Source organism: Erinaceus europaeus, chromosome 5 (assembly GCF_950295315.1).
Source record: "Erinaceus europaeus chromosome 5, mEriEur2.1, whole genome shotgun sequence".
In the NCBI taxonomy this organism is placed as follows: domain Eukaryota; kingdom Metazoa; phylum Chordata; class Mammalia; order Eulipotyphla; family Erinaceidae; genus Erinaceus; species Erinaceus europaeus.
The window spans coordinates 119,150,827-119,172,976 of NC_080166.1; the positions used below are offsets into that span (position 1 = coordinate 119,150,827).

Below are 22,150 nucleotides of genomic sequence, written 5' to 3' on the forward strand. Positions count from 1 at the left end.
GGCATACTATCTGGACATGCCACATTAATCAGAAATAGCAATAAATTCTCTAGTATTCACTGTTAATAGTGTAGAGACTAAGAATGCAGTTTGGGGAGTCAAAGTATTTACAGCAAACCAAGATGCTACCATCTTGCCTGAGACTTTGGGAAAATTAATGAAAATCTCTGTTTCTACATTTGCTCAAGTGTAAATGGAGGTGACAATAGCTCCTTTCTGCCAGTAAATAAATGAGTACATTTAAAGAGTTCAGGAGAATACCTGGCATTCCAGGGTGACTCCCATATTAGTTGCTCTTATTGCTACTTCTTTTGTGTTTAAAATGTTCTGAAGTTAGATAGATTTGCATCCTTTTAGGAAAGGGATAATGCCTTACAACATGAACATTCATGATAAATAATCTTAAACTTCCAAGTGATGGTATATAGCTTTATTTGTACCTGGATGTAGATAAATGGCTTCTTTCTTGACAAAATAATAAGCATTTGATATCGTTTCTCTGTTTTTCTCCCTTTTTCTCTTGAGGTTAAATTCTTAGTCACTTTTTCCCATCACGAAGTATTCCCACACCAGGAAGATTCTAGCACTTAAGCACAGCATGATGATATGCCAAGTTAAAATTTTTTTTATTATCTTTATTTATTTATTGGATAGACAGCAAGAAATAGAGAGGAAGGGGGTAACAGAGAGACAGAGAGACACCTGCAGCACTGCTTCACCACTTGCAAAACTTTCCTCCTGCAGGTTTGAGCCCCCGTCCTTGTGCAATTTAACACGTGCACCCAACCACCTGGCCCTTCAGGTGGCCTTCCTTCCTTCCTTCCTTCCTTCCTTCCTTCCTTCCTTCCTTCCTTCCTTCCTCCCTCCCTCCCTCCCTCCCTCCCTTCCTTCCTCCTTTCTCTCTCCCCCCCTTGGCTTCTTTCTGTAAAATGATGCCATCAGTTTGCTTATTTTATTGAGTCAGAGGACACTGCTACATGTCTGCCAAGCACTGGAACAAACATACAGACCACATAGACTAGAACTGTTGCATGAATGATGCTGGAACAAAAGAAATTCCAAGTTTTAGCCTCCTCTCCAGATAACACAGAGCAAACTTCTTACATACCTGGTGAGTGGAGCTTGGTGGCTGAAGTTGCTATTTTCTTAGGGGATGAAACAGCAGACTTACTGGTATCTTGATCTTTTGGTACTTCTTTCTTTGTTCCTATAGGTAGTATAAAAAGGGGAGGGGAGAAAGCTAATTACAACTGGACTGATCAGGCAGGTTGTTTGTGGAAGGGGAGGTCTGACAGAAAGCAAGCAGAACAAAACATCAAAACATCATAAGCAGGTAATCTGTGGCTCTTGGTCACTTTTCAATGTCCTTCAGGAAAGACACGCTTGTTCACAGCAGAGGGAATTTAACGGTGAGTAGCGAAAGCTCACTGCTTTCTCTGATTTAATAAAAGTGCCCTTATCCTGGAGGCCACTGCATTCCACTGACCCCGACAAGCAACCTGGAAATTAAAATCTCACTGTCCTTTGTACACCAGCATGGCTTGCCTGCCTCTTTTTATTGCAACAGATTTCAGAATACAGAGTAGGAAGCTGAGTCTGAGCATAACTGCTAATGACTTGAGCAACAGTGAGAACAGAGACTGGGGGATGGCTTCTGCCTATAATGAATGACCACGTAGCTGGTCCACAGAAGTGATCCCAGGAGCCTCTTAGATCTTTGAGCTGGAGCTGAGCCTTTATGGACCCTGCTGCCAGAGCTGGTCCCAACGGAGTGGAGTGACTGGATGGATGTAGGATCGCAGAATAGCACAGAGAAGGTCCTCAAAGGCCCAGGGCCATCTGTGGTGCCGAGTACCCTTCCTGACTGTGGGTGAGGCACAGACACTCACCTTCACATCACTTTAGTAGCAGATCCAAGGACCATGAAAGGTGGTTTGAAGAAGAGAGAACAGACCTGGACGGACTGAATGAATCCTGACTCCAATTCAACATAATTTCTCCTGTCACTTCAAAAAGAGAAGCTTGATGGTCTTTCAATGCAGAGCGCACACATACACTTGCCACCCCCCAAACACTGCATCCCCTCTCTTCTTCCAGTGCTAGTAATTTTAGGTTTATTCTTCTAGACCTTTTGCTAAATACTTATGAATTAATCCACTGAGATACTGACTAGAATTAATCACATACTATGATTTCCATCTGCCCATATTTTCAAAAAGATATTTTTCATACCACTGAATGTATAAAGCTTTAAAAATACAGCACTATATTAATGTGTCATTTGCTATGTCTCTCACTGGTGAGCATTCTGATGTTTCCAAGTGTAAGCTACTCAGACAGCTCAGCGTGCTACTATAGTCTTCTACTTGTTTCACTGCACAGATGTACCAGTATCTTTGTTTTTTCTTTCACTGCCACTTCAGTGTCAGCACTATGAATCCACCACTACAGTTTCTTTCTTTTTTTTTATTTGATAAAACGGAGAAGAATTGAGAAGGAACGGGCAGGCAGAGAGGGAAAGAAGGACACGGCCAGACCTGCTTCACTGCTTGTGAAGCATTCGCCCTGCAGGTGGTGAGTGAGGCTCAAACCCAGGTCCTTCTGCATGGTAACATGTGTGCTCAAAACCAAGCACACCACTGCCTAGACTCCAGTATCTTTTATTTATTTATTTGTTTTGGAGACAGAAAAGAGAGCAAGAGTGAGAGCCAGGGAGAGGGGAAGAGAGAGGGAGAAGGACAGGGACAGGGACAGGGACAGGGACAGGGAGAGGAGTCACAGCAACAAAGCTTTCCTTCAGTGCAGCAGGGGTCCATCTGAACCTGGGTTGCACACATGGCAAAATGGCAAAGCAGTGCCCTATCTAAGTGAGCTCTTTTGCCAGCCCTGAGCCAGAATATTTACAGGGGAAATGCAAGAAGAGTTTTTGTTGGCTTGCTCATCTGTGATACTGCTGTACACAATCCACTTGTACTCTAAAGGGATTCACTAGTCTACACTCCCGGCCTTTTTCCATGTCCCACATCCTAGGAACATTGAAGTCTCAGTCATCTTTATTTTTGCCAGAAACTGAGGGTTTTTTTTCCACGCTAGTCATATGCATGTCTTTGTTTGAAAACTGCCTAATTAGTTTAACTGGTTGTTTGGGAAAAAAAAAGTAATACAGACATTGGGATATTTGATAAATATTTTCAATGAGATAAAGTTGGCTTATAAAAATTAATATATATATATATATATATATATATATAAGGGTACAATTTCACAATGTTTAAAATGTGTTTTACCGCATCAAATCTAATGCCACCCCTCTATCACAAGAAAAAAGAAAATTGTCTAATTAAAATCTTTTTCAGTTTTTCTTACTGGTGCACAAGAAATCTTCACTTACTCCAGTTATTCATTTTTCCCATTATATCTATAAATCATATTTTCTAAACTTATACATTCTAGGACTTGCTTAGAAAACCTTTACTTACACTATAGCTTTAGTTTTTAATATATCCATTTTGTTCCAAATAACACAACATCGTCTTTTTGATTGCAGAGTAATGTTCCATTGTTTGGCTATCCCACCAATTCTTCAGCAGTCATCTGTCACTGGACACTTAAGATGTGTTCACACATCAACTGTATGTGGCAAATAGTGTAGCCATGAGCACAGGAGAGCATGTATCCTTGCTGCATAGTGCTACATAATGTGTATCTCTGATTTATTTAGCCATTCCCCAAATATACACTTTGATTATTCACATTTACTAACTACTGTGAATAATGCACGAAATTTCTTGGAACATACATATCTTCATACCTTATAGCTTTAAGAGTCCTATTGTAGATTCTTCATGCATATGTGTAAAGAAAAGTGTATGTTTTGGGCATGGATATATATGGGCGAGAGGCTTAGAGTGGCTGGTGTTCTAATACTTCCGTAAACTATGTGTGGCTATGAAAATATTTTGGAGAGGGCTGGGTGGTGACACAGCAGGTTGGGTGCACATGGCACAAAGCGCAAGGACCGGCGTAAGGGTCCCTGTTTGAGCCCCCATCTCCCCTCCTGCTGGGAGTCGCTTCACGGGTGGTGAAGCAGGTCTGCAGTTGTCTATCTTTCTCTCTTCCTCTGTTTTCCCCTCCTCACTTCATTTCTCTCTGTCCTATCCAACAACAATGACAGCAATAACAACAAGGACAAACAACAAGGGCAACAAAAGGGAAAAAATGGCCTCCAGGAGCAGTGGATTCGTAGTGCAGGCACCAAGCCCCAGCAATAACCCTGGAGGCAAAAAAAAAAAAAAAAAAGAAAGAAAGAAAGAGAAAATATTACTCAAATATCATATTTTTATAGAACACTGTTAAAAAATTGAGGTCACTATGTTGTACTGGCATGGAAAAGATGTTTAAAATAAGAAAGCTATTTGCTGAACAATATAGATGGAATTATCCTGTTTCTCTAACAAACAATGTTTCCTGTATTACGGTTGTAAATACAAAGAGATGGAATACAGGCACCAACTTTTTAATAATAGTTTCAGCTAAGTACTCTTCACTTTTATTTTAATATACTTCTCATTGTTTCCATTTATGATCACATACTGCTTTTATAATAAGTCAACAATAAAAGGAGAAACCAACAAAATGAAAATAATTTGTCTGATTCACGAAAGGATAGGGGGAGATAATAGTTTAGTGCAACCAATTTTGTAGGAATAATTTTGACTGACGACTTCATGATCTCTCCCGCTAGGAATACAACACAGCCTGGAAAATTCCTATGTGGTTGTGGGAATTCGTGATGGCAAAGAAAATGAGGGCAATTAGTCAAGACATTCAATTTCTTTTCAAAGTTTCCTTGCAGTTTAAACTCAGTGAAAATGTTTTCTGAGTACACCATAAGCTTTCACTGAACCCTATAAGATCACAGAGTATGTGAAACATGGGAGGGAGTGACTGGGTGGAGCACAAGAATTCCAGGGGAGAGGCCTCTGATTCGATGGCCAGCCATGCTCGGGTCTCCAGTTCTCTCTTTCAATAAGTGAATAAGTAAGTAAATAAATAAAGCTTAAGCACTGTGGTTTTCACTTTCAGGAGTTTTCAAGAGTCCTTCTGGCCCCTCCACTCAATCTTAGCTGCCATCTCCTTCTCTGACACCTGGCAAAAGCTGTCCCAAAGCTCTGTCGTAGTCTTCCGAATGAGTATGTCCACTCAACATGCTTGTGCCACTAAGCTGCATCAGCTGATAACTATAAAATCCCTTCTTTCTAACCCAGATGGCTGACTCAGTAGGGGAGGATAAGGAAGAGACTAGCTGACATCTGGTTTCAGTGAGCAGGAGAACAGTTGACCAGGAGAGAAAATATAAGGAGGGAGGCAGATTTGAGAGGAAAGTAATTAGTTCTATTTGGAGCATGATGATTTGTAGGGCTGTTTAGTTGGCAGCTAAAAGCTTGTCTAGATCTTAGGAGAGGTGTCTAGACCTTTCCAGTCCTGCCTGCTGGGAGCCCTGCATCGTGCTGCTATGACAGAGCATCCCAGCTTGAAAACCTAAGCAACCAAGATGGGACAATTGGAGAACTACTAAGAGAATTTTCCTATTTCCTAACTACTAGAAAAAAATTTTTTCCTTTTACTTTCTTTTTTAAAAAATAAAGCTAGAGAAGGCAGAGAGGTAGGCAGAGTGAAAGAGACCACAGTACTAAACTTCCTTCAGTGTGGTGAGGCCCGGGCTCCAACCTGGGTTATGCACGTGGCAGGAGCTCACTATTCAAGTGAGCTGCTTTGTTGGCTAGAAAATAATTCTTTTTCTCACATAAGTATTATAAGAGATAAACCTGGACTACTATTGACTATCTTGTCTCCAGTCTCCACTTGAGGAAGAACCTAAGAGACTAGAAAGAATCATGAAATGGAAATACACTTGAGGCACTCTTGAAAGTACCTGGATACAGTCATATTTCACCTTCACTTTATCTGTGGAACTCTCCAGTCCTTTAATTGTTTGCTTTCTCGCCACACCCCCTCCCTTCTTTCCTTCTTTCTTTTCATTTTGCCTCCAGGGTTATTGCTGGGGCTCGGTGAGGTGCCTGCACTTCAAATTCACTGCTCCTGGAGGCCATTTTACCCATTTTGTTGCCCTTGTTGTGCCCTTGTTGTTGTTATGGTTATTATTGTTGCTAGATAGGACAGAGAGAAATTGAGAGAGGAGGGAAAGACAGAGAGGGGGAGAGAAAGATAGGCACCAGTAGACCTGCTTCACTGCTTATAAAGCGACTCCCCTGTAGGTGGGGAGCTGAGAGTTCGAACCGGGATCCTTACACCACTGGGATCCTTACACTGGTCCTTGCACTTCAAGATATGTGCACTTAACCTGGGCTACTGCCAGGCCCCTTCTTTCTTTCTTTTGTTGCCTAAGGCAGTTTGAATTAGGTTTCTTTGACTTGCAACCAAATAGCTAGAGAGAGAGAAAAAAAAAACTCCTTAATAAATGCATATGTACATACACATCTCAGTGTGCCTTGTATACACTGAGCATCCCACCAACAGGAAGCAATGCACAGCAGCAATGCACACACTCCTGGACCTAGCCACTGCAGCTCCAGGCTGACAGGAAGTTGGAGAAGGAAGGAAGGAAGCAGAAATGTCAGCATCTCTCTGGTCTCAGAGAAGTTCATGGTGTTACATTTGAAACCCTGCTACTGATCATATTTACCCAAGTCCAGTAAATTAGCATAAATCCAAACAGTCCTAAGGTGATCTACCACAAAGAGAGCAGTAGAAAACACTCCAATGCCTATATTGGAAGGTGCTGCCTGAGAATTCAAACCTGGCTCCTTAGCAAAGTACAGAGTGTAGGAGATCTTCTACAGTGATAAGAGGGACTATGACACTGGAAGGGGGAGTTGCTCCTGAACTGGACATTGTGAACGCATAAACCAAAGGTGCTTATTGCAGTACCACAGGCATGAGAGCCAGGAGAAAGTGACCAAAGCCTCCAGTCAGGAATGGTGGGCTTGATCTGAGGATGAAACAGTTATTTTAGAAAAGAAAATGGGGGGTCGAGCAGTAGCGCAGCGGGTTAAGTGCACATGACTCATGCACATGACGCAAAACGCAAGGACTGGGGTAAGGATCCCGGTTTGAGCCCCCAGCTCCCCACCTGCCGGGGGTCACTTCACAGGCAGTGAAGCAGGTTTGCAGGTGTCTATTTTTCTCTCCCCCTCTCTGTCTTCCCCTCCTCTCTCCATTTCTCTCTGTCCTATCCAACAACAACCACATCAATAACAACAGCAATAATAATAACTACAACAACGATAAAACAAGAGCAACAAAAGGGGAAAAATGGCCTCCAGGAGCAATGGATTCATGGTGCAGGCACAGAGCCCCAGCAATAACCCTAGAGACAAAAAAAAAAAAAAAGAAAGAAAGAAAAAAGAAAAAGGAAAAGGAAAAAAAAAAAGAAAAATGAAATGCCAGTTGCTAATTCAGGAACTTCACTATACTTATCAAAATGGATAGAAGATAAAAGATAATGGTTTGAGTAATGCTATATATTTTTCATAAAAAGAAATAATCACATCAAAAAAATCAAAGGAAAATTTTATAGGCTCTTTGCCTCATATATAATAGGTGGCAAATCCTGCAGGCGAATCTCAGTATAAGTAAGAGAAGATAAGGAGCAAAAATGGAAAAGAAAAATGCACACCAACAGACTTTATCCCCCAACACAATAAAGGTCTCAGTCCTTTAAAGAAATTCATCTTTCAAGGTGAAGTACCAAGGCTGATTCCTCCCCTAATCCGATGAGCTTGCCGCAGACAAAGGGCAGGAAAACCCATGTGAGAGAGAAGGAAGACGGAGTGGAACTAGAAGAAAATCAAGTGCAGATGTGGCAGCAGTGCATGCAGATACTACAGTGTCACTGAAACTGGAAAGGAGGCAAACAGGAAAAAATGAGTGATGTGATCAGGATCAGGGAGTCTGCCACTTAAAAGAGAAGTACTATGGAGAGCATTGCAAGGGGAGAGTCATAGGGACAGGATAGAAGGAAGATAGGAAGCATCAGATGACAAGAATATGTCAAGTTAAAGAGGGTCTTGAATTATAAAAGAGTGTGTGGAATTTCAGGGACAAGAGGAGAGAGAGAGAGAGAAAAAAAAAAGGTTTTTAGCTGCCAGTTGTAAATTTAAAAAAATCCAAAGATGCCAAATCGGCGGACTAATATAAGATCTGTGTATCTCTCATCTGGATATGATAGCAAGACCACAGAAATACATAGAACAACATATACACACTGATTTTTAGAACAAGAGAGAAAGGTCAACAGCCAGGTGGTAAGATGATGTGTGCGTGTGTGTGTGTGTGGGGGGCATGTCATAGAAAGAAAAATGCTTTTTTCCAAGAAGTGAAAAGCTCTGCTACTTGAACACTTGATAAGCCACATGCAGAAGAGGTCTAAAAGGCACAGGACACTGGTCTGGTGAACGGAGCCAGGTTGTGTTGAAATCCTAGCACTTCAGTCCTACTTCTAACTCTGCAACAATGTGAAATAGGAATTTAAGAACTGTAGGCCTGGAGAATGGGCACCCAGGTAGCAGCTCACAGGCAGAAGCTTGCCAGAGTTCAGAGCAGAGATCTGGGGGACACGACTGACCACACTGGAGTTGGGCTTTCACAGACCTTGAAGTAAATTCTGAAAGGACTAGCCCAGTTAGCGTCCTGGGGACTGCTCCCCAGGACTACAGCCCTATAAAAGCCTTGTGGTGATTAAGAGCAGCAAATCAGTAAAAAGGGGAGAATTTGGGACTGCAGCCCTCCAGGTGGGGCAGCTTAGTTCTGGGGATACTACACTGGAATTCAGTTTCCATAGCAACACACCCCAAGGGCAAAGTCCTGGCTCACAGCTCTCACACCCTATTCCTGACTGGTCCCAGAACACTCACAGAGCTGTCACCACCCAGACTGAGGCCTGTCCACAGTAACTGAGTGACCAGTGAGCACTCACCATGCTGAGCTGCAGGCCACCGTCCTGTCCTATTTAAGCACAGATCCCTGAGACTGGGTTCTCATAAAGCATTCAACAAAATAAGAAGATGCGATTATCAAACTGTTGAGAGGTATTCTGGTATCTCTGGCTGGTAAGAATTGCAAAAAATAATGTAGGTTAAAAAGAAATGTTTCTTTGATAATTTCCTCACCTCTAATTTCTTTTATATGTTTTATAGACTTCGTTATTTATACATATCAAATATCAGTACTATATATACAGCATATATGTAACCTATCTATGAATGTCCCTCTGTGCACAAAAACTTGTATTTCAACGTCTTTTTTCAGATATCCACCATGCACAAGACACCCTGTGTGCCCCCACTGAGCTCCTTGTCATCTAACAGAACTTCTTACTCTTATTTCTCTTAACAAATACATCTTTTGCCCAAGTCAGAAGCGTTGATTTCATCTTTTTATCCTTCTTTCTTGCTTCTTTACATGCAATGAAATGCCAAACCGTGTAGCTCTCTTTAGTTCCCTTCTTGGTTTTATAGCCACTGCAGCTTCTTAATTCAGAAGAATCGGGAGTCGGGCTGTAGCGCAGCGGGTTAAGCGCAGGTGGCGCAAAGCACAGGGTCGGCATAAGGATCCCGGTTCGAGCCCCAGCTCCCCACCTGCAGGGGAGTCACTTCACAGGTGGTGAAGCAGGTCTGCAGGTGTCTGTCTTTCTCTCCTCCTCTCTGTCTTCCCCTCCTCTCTCCATTTCTCTCTGTCCTATCCAACAACAATGACAACAACAATAATAACCACAACAATAAAACAACAAGGGCAACAAAAGGGAATAAATAAATAAAATAAAATATATAAAAAAAAATTCAGAAGAGTCACCACGTAATGGTGGAAATCTCTGGAGCAGCCTCTCACCTCCTCGCTTCCAGTGACTTCTTTTCCAGCTCATCTTTTCAGTCTCACCTGAGAGGTCTCTGGATGCTGTTGTGATCTATGAGTGCATTTCATCCTACTATAGGCTGATTACCTTCTGTCTGTTTACATTCCCCATTAGATGATGTACCACATGAGACCTGTACACTCAATATATTCTTGTAGATAAATACATGACTTCGTTACTAACAAATCATGTTCTTCTGTGGAAAATGACATCAATCTTGAGATTAGAATTTCTGACATGCTGAAGTCTTTTTTTAAATATTTATTTATTCCCTTTTATTGCCCTTGTTGTTTTCACTATTGTTGTGGTTATTGATGTCATCGTTGTTGGATAGGACAGAGAGAAATGGAGAGAGGAGGGGAAGACAGAGAGGGGGAGAGAAAGATAGACACCTGCAGACCTGCTTCACCACTTGTGACTCCCCTGCAGGTGGGGAGCTGGGGGCTCAAACTGGGATCTTTACGCTGGTCCCTGCACTTTGAGCCATGTGCGCTGAACCTGATGCGCCACCACCCAACTCCCACTGAAGTCTCTTTATTTCTTTCTTCTCCTCTAGTATTTCTTTTTCCCCACATGGAAAACACACACACACACACACACTCACACACACACACACACACACACACACACACACACTCACTCACCCTATGCGAATAAGAAACTGCTTTACACACTGTTAGAAACAAAATGAATATAGTTCTGAACATCATGGATTTGGAGGAAGAAAATAATCCAGTTCTCCTTGGGAATCAAGACACTGTGTGATTACTTTAGGTACTGAGAAAATATGAACAAACAAGATGTGGTAGGAAAAACACTTCATATAATTACAACTTTCTTGGACAGAAGACCTCATCAATGTGTCCTGGAACCCCATCTACCCAGAGCTGTACCCCACTAGGGGAAGGTAGACAGGATGGGAGTATGGACTGATCTGTCAACACCCATGTCCTTTGAAGAAGCAATTACAGAAGCCAGACCTCTCACCTTCTGCACCCCATAGATCTTTGGTCCATACTTCCAGAGGGATAAACAATAGAGAAACTTCCAGTGGAGGGGAGGGGCTATGGAACTCTGGTGGTGGGAATTGTATGGAATTGTACTTCTCTTATCCTACAATCTTGTCAGTCATTTTTAAATCACTAATAATAAAAAAGTAAAGTAAAAAAAACCTATATGGATATGTATTTAGATATTTCTTTTTTAATGTGCCAGTTCTAGTTAGGTAATCCAACAAAGAAGTAGTCTGGGGGCTGTCAACTGGACATATTACCATGCATGAGGACCTGAGTTTAAACTCCTGGCCCTACCGGCAAGGTGGTAGAACTCAAATAGTGGAGCAATGCTGTGGTGTCTCTTGTTCTCGCTCCATCTCTCGCCTCTCTTAAAAGAAAGAGAAAGGAGTTGGGTGGTAGTGCACTGGGTTAAGAGCATGTGGCACAAAGCGCAAGGACCGGTGTGAGGATTCTGGCTCCCCACCTGCAGGGGAGTCGCTTCACAGGCAGTGAAGCAGGTCTGCAGGTGTCTGTCTTTCTCCTTCCTCTCTGTCTTCTCCTCCTCTCTCCATTTCTCTCTGTCTTAGCTAACAACAATGACATCTACAACAACAATAATAACCACTACAATAAAACAACAAGGACAACAAAAATAAATAAGTAAATATTTTAAAAATCTTTAAAAAATAAAGAGAAGAGGGAGGCTGGACAGTAGCACAGCGGGTTAAATGCACATGATACAAAGTACAAGGGCTGGTGTAAGGATCCTGGTAAGGGCCCCCCTGCTATCCACCTGCTGGGGGTCACGACCATCGCAAGCAGTGAAGCAGGTCTGCAGGTTTATATCTTTCTCTCCTCTCTCAAATTCTCTCTGTCCTATCCAACAACAGCTATGACAACAATAACAATAATAACTACAAGTGCAACAAAATGGGAAAAATGGCTTCCAGGAACAGTGGATCCATAGTGCAGGCATGGAGCCCCAGCAATAACCCTGGAGACAAAAAAAAAAAAAGAAAAAAAAAAAGAAAAGAAGAAAGAAAAAGAAGAAAAGAAAGGGAGAAAAGAAGGGAGGGAGAAAGAGAAAGAAAGGGCAAACTACTAGGAATGGTAGAGCTACTGCAGGAACTAAGCCCCAGTAATAACTCTGGTGGCAGAGATAAGTTTTCCATACACATACTTTCCACCTGTATAACTTCCTTGGCGAGGTCTGTGTTCAGATCTTTTACTCATTTCTATATTGGGACCTTATTACATATATTTATATATTTTTCTTAACAAAATGCTACAATAGCATAACCAGTTTTGATTGTTAAGTATAATACTCAAAACACATTTATGCTATTTAACAAATAATTACAAAACAAACACAGATAAAACTGCCATCCACATCAAGAATTAGAACATTAGAACTGCACTAGAATCTCAGAAATCTGTCATAATCTCAACCGTCTTTTTCCTCACTCAAATAAATCACTGCCATGACATTTTTGGTCATCAATTTTTGCGTTTCTTCATAGTTTTGCCACTTCACACGATCCCTTAAGCAACATCCTTAAATCCGTTTATGAGCCCGTGTTAGAGCAATCATGTGCATCACTGTCTGCACTCTGTGCTAGACATCACATGCATGATGGTCAGTTTATGCCTGTGGAACCCCAATTTGAAGAGACCCACAGGCAAGGTGGGTTCCAAAACATCTAGCTCTGAAAACCAATTTGACTTGGATTATCAACAAAATAATTTTGACTTGACTATCAACAAAACTGGGTCTCTCACTTCCCATACAGAAAGTCAGCAGTAACAGGAGGGGCTTTCCATAGGGCAGAAGTTATGTGGGGGGCACCTTCCCCAGACGACAGCCTGAGCTTGCCATCCAGTCTCCCAATAGGAAGGCAGAAAAGGGCTTTAAAAGGAAAGGGGAATGGAGGTGCCTGCAAGTTCAGGAGTTCAGGATGGGCTCCAGGTGATCATAACTTGTAATTGGAGGAAAATTGTTATTTTTCTAACCTGATGTGAGAATTGTTCTAATTACAATCAGGCTCATGGGGCTCATTCTCTCATCTTTCTTAACCACTTTACAAAAGAAATACAGCTTCTATCATAAGAGGAATCCTACTTGATTTACTTGTATTTATTCTGGCATCCCAGGTCACTGTCAAATTCAGCACTCTTAAATCATCATCAGTGTCATATTTAGCAGCTAATCTTCTAATAAGCAAATGAATGTATTATTATTATTATTATTATTATTTTGCTTCCAGTGCTATCGCTGGGGCTCAGTGCCTACACTATGAATCTACTGCTCCTGGAGGCCATTTTTGTAGTCCTTGCTATTGTTACTGTTATTACTGTTGCTGTTGTTGGATAAGACAGAGAGAAATAAAGAGAGGAGGGGAAGACAGAGGTGGGAGAGAAAGATAGACACCTGCAGACCTGCTTCATCACTTGTGAAGTGATCTCCTGCAGGTGGGGAGCCGGGGGCTTGAATCAGGATCCTTACTCTGGTCCTTGCACTTTACGCTATATTCACGTAATCCACTGTGCTACCACCCAGCTCCCTAGGGTATTATTTTTAAAAAGAATAACAGATGCCAATTTGAATTTTGAGTTGATTGCATACAAATTGCATCACTGGGCAAATCACAACTTCCTCATGTTTAGAAATGGGGAAAGGCTCTAGATGGTGGCACACCAGATGAGCTCACACATCACAGTGTGTAAGGCTTCAGGTTAGAGCCCCGCACCCCACCTGCAGAAGGGGGATGCTTCCTGAGTTGTGAAGCAGTACTGCTGGTATCTCTGTCTATCTCCCTATCTCCCCTCCCCTCCCCTCTCAATCTGTCTCTGTTCTATCAAAATCAAGTAGAAAAAGAAGAGAAAAGGGAAGAAAGGAAATGGGAAAAGAGGGCCAGCAAGGTAGCTCACCTGGGTACTGTCTATTTTGCCATGTGTGTGAAACACAGGTTCTAGATGGGTCCTGACCACATTGGAGGAAGCTTGAGTGCTGTGGTGTCTTTCCCTCTCTCCCTTAATGTCTCTGTCTCTATCTGCATCTAAAAGTATCAGACCAATAGTAGCGGTTAAAAAAGAAAAAGAAAGAAAAAAAGAAATGGAAAAAGAGAGGCTTTGTAATGTTGCCTCTATATTTAGAAAGAAAGTAAGTTTAAAGCACATGGGGCAGAGTCTGATATAAAGCACAGGGTGATAAAGTGGAGAAAGCATGCTCTGGTGCCAGTGGGTGTCAAGACACCCAAGTGCCTAGGCTAATGAAGGACTCTTCTAACTATGACACCAACAGATTGTTATCTTAAGTGAAAATCACACTGTTGGCAAATGGTTGGGAGCTGCAAGGCAAAAGAGAAAGGCCTAACCAGTAGAAAGAACAGTGAATGAGGAAAGGTACAGCAAGATTTGACTTACTGTTTGTTGATTATCACGTGCTTTAACTCATTCAAGAAATCAAAGGTGCAGATCAAGATGGGGCAGGAGAGACAGTTGAAGGCAGCCAGGTGTGGCTCAGAGGGTCCCTGAGTGCTGGGTCTGGGAGTCTGCCTCTGTCTGTGAGCAATGGGGAGCCACTAAAAGGTGGAAGCAGAGGAGTTATAGACTCATGCCAGATAGGTTGGTTTGTTAATTATCAACTAGCGAGTGTTCAATACAAATGTACTGATTGCTGGATTTATTTATTTATCACCAGGGTTATCACTGGTGCTCACTGCCTACACAGTTAATTCACTACTTCTGACAGTCATTTTTTTCTTAATAGGATAGAGAGAAACTGAGAAGTGAGGGAAAGGGAAAGGGAAAGGGAGAGAGAGAGGGAGAGGGAGAGAGAGAGAGAGAGAGAGGGAGGAGAGGGAGAGGGAGAGGGAGAGGGAGAGGGAGAGGGAGAGAGGAGGGGCTGGGCAGTGGTGCACCAGGGTAAGCACAGAGTATGAGGCACAAGGACCATTGTGAGCATCCTGGTTTGAGCCCTTGCTCCCCACCTGCAGGGAGAAGTCACTTTGCAAGTGGTAAAGCACAGGTGTCTTTCTCTCCTCCTCTCCCTTCTCAATTTCTTTCTGTCCTATTGAATGAGAAGAGGGAAAAAAAGGTTACCAGAAGTGGTGGATTCATAATGCCAGCACTGAGCCCCAGCGACTGGAGGCAAAAGAGAAGGGGGGAGGGAGGAACCTGAAACCCTGCTTCACTCCTTGTGAAGCTCCCCCCCCCCGTAGGTGGAATCTAGGGGCTTGAACCCCTGTCCTTGCACATGGTAATGCATGTACTCAACTGGGTGTGCCACCACCGCAGAATTTAGAGGTGAATGGTATGAAGGCATTGCAAAGCCCAAGAAACATGTTACTTTTTATCATTTATCTTAGAAAAGGAATGAATGGTACTTAACTCTTTCTTTTTTTGTTTTATTTTTTCATTTTATTGGGAAGCTATTGGTTTATAGTATTTAATATATGGGCAAAGTCTTTCATCTCCCCTTGTCTGGTATCTAGCTGCATTTCTTTCTACCCTTCAGGAAGCAGTAACAGGTACCTGGTATTTCCTCAGTGTGAGATAGCTAGTAGGCTACACATGTCTTGAAGGAAATGAGAAGTTTTAAAAAGTGACATGCAATTAAAGTTGCGTGCTCATCATGCCCACGGGATGGGCTACAACATGGTGTTTCCATTTGCATAACAATGCATTTATAGTACAGTAGGCAGAGTTCAGAAAATAAATGTCAGGGGCACAATAGGAAACAACTCTAAAAGACCATTTGCATTAATTACTGCTGGGCTAGCTCCAGTAACTCTTCAAGGCTGACAACCATGATGGGCTAGAGAGCAGGTGTGTAACCTTTCAGATTCAATTCATGTATATCCTAAGTGAGAGATACGCTTTCATGTCCTACTTTTGAGGAACTACGACAAAAACAAAGGACTTAACTGTAATCTGTAGGTGGCTTCACAGCAAGGGAAGTCACTGATTGTCCTCTGATTCTAAGTGTGTATCCTCCAGTGCTTCCCAAAGCTTCTCAAATATTATTTCTGTTGATGAAGAACTTGACAGGCACAGGTTTGAAAGGTAAAATTGAAAGGCAACCGTATCTTTTCCTTTACTTGGATTATTCTGTGGTATTTTGATTAGAATTGCTAAGTAGTACTCCAGGTCACTAAATTGGCAATAATAGAGGATGAGGTTATTAGAATTTCAGAGGTTATTACAATTTTAAACTCGTGTCCTAAAAAAAAAAAAGTCAAGCGATACCAATGAACTGCTTAAGAGCAACTGAAGTGCAGTGATAAAAACCAGGGCAGACGTGCAGGAAACTTAGACAATGATGAAGCTGTTGTGCTTTTTATGCAGTTACCTTGCATTGTGTCCTAGGACCATTTTACAACTCACAAAATTCACCCAGTAAAAGGCTGAAAGGAAAGTGTGTTTTCAAATTTACAAAGGTTCTAATTGCTAGATGCTCTTCTCAAGATTTTAATGGGTAAGAGGCTTGGGAATGGGCTAGCATTTGCCAAGAGAAAATGCATATGCTACTCACCTACATGTGATGCTCCCCCCCCACTGCCTTCTGGCAACTTCAACTGGTCCTGGAGGCCACTGGCTCAAAGTTTGTTGCATATTATATTAGTGTGGGTACAAAATATGCCTTCACTGTGCACACATTTCATTTCACAGTGCTTAGCAAAACTGTAATTAAAAACGTGATTGTATCAATAGGAGTTTTAGGTTTCTCTCACCTGTTACTTTTAATATTTTATTTATTTTTGAAAAGAGATGGAGAAATTGAAAGGGGTGGGGTACAGAGAGAGAGAGAGAGAGAGAGGGAGAGGCGTGCAGCACTGCTCCACCACTTGTGAAGCTTCTCTTGTCCTCTTGCAGCTGGGGGGTAGGGGCTTGAACTTGGGTCCTTGAGCATGGTAGCATGTATGCCCCACTGCCTGCACCACCACCTGGCTCCTCTCTCTGTTGTAACATAAACTCTGCAAGGATGAAGTCTGTCTTGTTCATCATTGGTTTCCACAAACATCCAGCACAATTCTCAGTCCAAAGAAGGTGCTTACTCCCTGGAGTTGTAACCTATTCTCACTCTGGGGTGACTGAGAGCTGGCTTCTGTGTCACAAGCTGTAGTGAGTTCACAGCATCTCCTGGCTTGTAATGAGTGGCCAGGAACCTCTCCACCACCATCTGAAAGAGCAGCCAACAGATCTGGGCCACCCTGGAGCACACCTCTCCGAAGGATAAAGTGAATGGCTCTCCTTACCAGGCACTACATACATCACCCCCATCCTGATTTCCTATCTGTGACTTCACAAAAAAAAGAACACTATCAAATTTATTGCCTTTAATTTTCTTCCACCAAGATTCTTTTCTTAACATAGCAACTCTTCTGTAACTACCTCTCTCTTCCGTCTCTGGCATGTTCCACCGCTGGCTTCCTAAGGACAAATACATTGAAGCTGTGACTGCAACTGAGACTCAGCCTCAGGGAGAACACAGTCAACACCAAGCAATAACACAGTCCACAGGGAAGAGCCCAGCACAGCCTAGTTGCCTTGAACTTGCCTCCTTCAGGTCCTGCCTCTGGGAGGTTGCTGAACACTACTGAATCAAAGTACGCTTCACACTGTGAGGTGCCCTGACTTTTTCATTTTCAGAAAAATAACATGTGCTTGAAGCTATTTATGGCCAAAGATCGTACGTGACATGTTATGGGCAACAATGACCTCCCCCAAATCATCTAGACTCAATATCCCAGTGGCACTCAAAGTGACCCTTGCTCCTCCTCTCTGTTTTCCTCTAAAGCAAAATATTTATTTCTACAAGAGCTCCCTCGATTTCTTCATTAAACATGTACGCTGGAGAGAGCTAACGCTTCCCAGACTACAGAGGGTGGGAGAACTGTCAGCTCTGCCCTTGTGCAAGTCCACATATTCTGCAAACACTTTCAGATGATATTGATGGGACATTCGTATTTTTGATTGAATGAAATACCTAACATTGTGGGATGTATTATGTAATAACAATAATGTTTTTTAAATAAAGAAGTAAAGTTAGCTTTATTATTATTGGGGATTAACAGTTTATAGTAAATAAGTTGCTAATACATGTTTACATTTTCTGTGAAGCACTCTCACCCCCAGCCTTGGTCTTTCTGCACCAGGACCTGAAAGCCCCCCCCTCCCCCTCCCCACCAGAGTCCTTTGCTTTGGTGTAACAGTGAAATTAGCTTTCAGTATACAAGTGGAGTTTTTTGTAATTGATAGAATAGTTATCTCACTACTCCCAGAGAGATTTTTTTCCCCTTAAGGAGGGAGATAAGCAAACGATATAAACAACAAGTGCTCATTTCTTTTGTAGTTATAGGAAACTTTCTATCCCTTACTCAGAATAATACATTTTTATTTTCCATAATATCATGTCAACGTGACAAAGTCACCGGGCATATTGATGAAGAAGTAACCTATCTTCAGATCAGTGTTTTGAAGTGAACATATTTTCCTATTTGCTACAACTGAAAACCAGTTAGAAAAGTCAATGGGAAAACCATGAATATTCACGTGAAACGGTATGGATCACTGTCACTGTGCTCTTTAGCCATGGATAAGATGCTTAAGGTTTTTTCCCATTTGCACTAACCCCACACCACCTTCTATTCTCACACAGACACCCAGGAGGCAAGGATGATTATCAACTAACAGGAAAACCACCAGGGGTGGATGACAATTCACCGCTCAACATGGTAAGAGCAGTGCATTAGCTCTCAGCTTATGTCTAGGAGCCAGAGAAAAAGGGGTGCAGAAAAATACTGAAGAGAATCTGAGATTCTATGTGAGGTCACAAGCACTGCTCTAGAAAGAACTCATATAAGATGTTGGGTTTTTTGTTTTTTTTTTTTGCTTTTTATAATAAATTCTTTTAGTGACTTAATATTAATTTATAGTATTATAAGATAACAGGAGTATAATTCCACACTGTTTCTAACACCAGAGTTCTGTATCTCCATTCTCTCCTGGAAACTGCAGTAGTTCTCCCAAAATCATCAATATAGGCTGACTTTATATCTATCACTTAATTCTGTGCTACTCCTGAATATATATAACTGAAATATTTTATTCTGGTAAGACTATAAGCCACAAAGCCACAAAATAAGCAATAATAAGCCATAAAATGAATAGAAATTACTAAAATTTCTTACACCTTGTATTTAAAATGTTGCAGTAGTGACCTAGGCTCTTATAGTCATACCTCTGAATATTTTAGGAAATTTAGTTCTCCCTATCTATCTCCATATCTATATCTCTCCATATCTATCTATATTTTTATATATACATGTATATTTTATGTATTTTTCTACAGTTCTGCCTTCACTTCTTTTCTAAGTCACACATTAACCTATTATTATTTCCAAGCATAAGATGAGTTTTTCAACATAGTCTCTCTCTCTCTCACACACACACACACACACACACACACACACACACACTCTCTCTCTCTCTCTCTCTCTCTCACTAAAAAAAAATATCTAAGTGATATTGAGCTGAGTAAGAACTGAAGTATCACCACTCCAGGCTGACTTTTCAGGCAGAAAGACTAGAGACAGAGAAAAGGAAAGAGCACTGAAGTTCTCTTCAGTGTGGTGGAGCCTTGACTCACAGTTGGTCTCTTCCCATGACAAAGCGAGCACAGCAAACTATCCAAGTGAGATATCTTTCCAGCCCCTGAGTAAAAAATTTATAGTTGCACAGCACAGAGGTTATAGGTACACAGGCTTTAAAGCCTGACAGATCTAGATGGAGTCATTGTTTTGCTTACATGGAAGCCATATGGCCCTGGGTATGAAGAGAAGGTTATTTAATTTCTCTATAATTCATTTTCCTCTAGAATGAAATGAGGTGAGGTTGAAATCCCTAATCATACTACATGGAACACAGAGAATGCTCAATAGTTATGCCTGTATGTGGCTTTCGTGCGCAACACCTGCTCAATTTCACCATTCCCAGGCTGGGGTTTTCATTCTCTTTTTAAACTTCAGATAGAGAAAAAGAGAAACAGAGCAGTATTGCTCCACAGAGCACCCTCTGGAGTCATGGTGCTCCCCTGTGGTACTGGCCTTTGACTCAGAACCTCACACATGGTAAGATGTATGCCCTACCAGATGAGCTAGTGCCCAATACCAGTAAGTGTGTATTTTTAAAAGATAAAGAAAAAAAAAGAATTCAACAAAATAACTGTGTTATTTATACATCTATTCTCTAAAACACTTAGGTATTCTTCCAATTATCAACACAGAATATTACACTTAAGATATAGTAACATAGACTCATTTAACATCATCATTTGAGTCAAGAGAAATACTCGAATATTGCATGTTAACCTTTTTAGTAACTGCTACAGTAAACACTTTACTGTTTGTTAAATGTGATTTGTTATTCCACATTTGTGAATAAACTGAGAGGGATTTCTAGGCACCTGAGCCTGGTTCCCTTCAATCTTCACCCAGTGTAATTTTTTCTTGTGATTAAATATATCAGACGATAAAAAATACAGAAATGATAAAATAATATTGAATAAAACCTGTGACATGTAATGTACATTTTTTTCAGGTCATTTGTTTCTATCAGATTGTCAGAAAAGTCGTGACACATTTTTGCAAGTAAAAACCTAGAAAATTGGGAGTTGGGCAGTTGGGCAGTAGTGCAGTGGGTTAAGCATGTGACGCAAAACCAAGGGCGGGCACAAGGATCCCAGTTCAAGCCCCCGGCTCCCTACCTGCAGGGGAGTCGCTTCACAGGCGTTGAAGCAAGTCTGCAGGTGTCTATCTTTCTCTCCTCCTCTCTGTCTTCTCCTCCTCTCTCTGTTTCTCCCTGTCCTATCCAACAATGATGACAATAATAACTACAACAATAAAACAACAAGGGCAACAAAAGGGAATAAATAAGTAAATATTTAAAAAAAAACATAGAAAATTACATCGTGACTTTTCTAACACCCCAATAATTCATCTAACTGTTAATTCTTGGTCTGCTACAATTAATTGGAATCCAGCTGATAAGATTATAGATGCCTTGCTTTCACACTAATTAATAGTTTACAGATCTATTTACCTTACTGTGAGCTCCCTAAAGGGTAAGGACTATTCTAATTATCCTTGAATCCAACCACCTATGGCTTAGAGCAAGCATGTAAACGTTTGTTGAATGAATGAATCAGAAACAAACAAACAAACAAACAAACAAACAAACAAAACCTGACATCAGAAATCAAGACTAAAGGAAACAGCCCCAGTACTCCCTGGGTATGCTCTAGTGCTCTAGTGTTAGTTAATGTTGAATCTACAATGGTGGGCGACAGTCATTGAGGTTCGCCATCATTAGCCTGGAATCACTAAGGAAAAGAAAGTTTAGAATGTTTTCGACAACATGGGTTAAAACAATGGTTGGCATTACCTAATTAGAACAAAACAGTTCCAAGAAATTCAACTGTTTTGAGACTTCACTATAATCTGCATACCCACCTTCCACTTTTTAATTAGCTTGATGATAGAACAAGGCAATGTAAAGACTGATTTTTAGAACCTACATGTTATTTTACTTAGAAAATTAGATAAACGGAATAAATGCAAACCAGCAATAACATTTAGTTTTTAAAAAAATATATTTATTTATTTATTATTGGATAGAGACAGAGATAAATTGAGAGAGGATGGGGAGATAGTGAAGGAGAGAGACAGAGAGACACCTGCAGCCCTGCTTCACCACTCATGAAGCTTTCCTCTTGCAGGTGGGGACCAGGGGCTTGAACCTGGGTCCTTGTGCATTGTAGTGTGTGCACTTAACCAGGTACGCCACTGCCTGGCCCCTTAAGGTTTATTTTTTATGAAGATAATTTTGAAATGCAAGAAAGTCTTAGGTGTTGAAACTTAGATAAAACTCTGAAGACAATACGATGAAACATTTAAAAAGGGGGGGGGGAGCTTTCTGCTTCATTTTCCCAATCCACACGGTCTCACATTAGTTATGGGTTTTTAAATAATGTATACAGTCTCCTACTTGAACTAAAGAACAAAACAAATATGGTCTCTTTTTTGATTGTATTCTCTTGAGGTAGAGAGAGAAATACTAGATGTATCAGAGAGCAGCTATCTTCTGTTACCACATTTGAGTTTTCCTGGGAAAAGCTGTGTAGGCTCATCTCTACAAAATCTCAAGGGTGCCTACTATATGC

General features: G+C 41.3%; 1 protein-coding gene across 2 annotated transcripts in view; it reads right to left on the reverse strand.

Moving 5' to 3' along the window:
• MTUS2 (microtubule associated scaffold protein 2) overlaps positions 1–22,150 on the reverse strand; it is a 411,436-nt gene that overhangs the window by 134,635 nt on the left and 254,651 nt on the right. For both annotated transcript variants that reach the window (XM_060191674.1, XM_060191673.1), the window contains exon 6: positions 1,109–1,207. In XM_060191674.1, the coding sequence (XP_060047657.1) occupies positions 1,109–1,207 (99 nt within the window). The remainder of the gene's footprint in view (positions 1–1,108; positions 1,208–22,150) is intronic.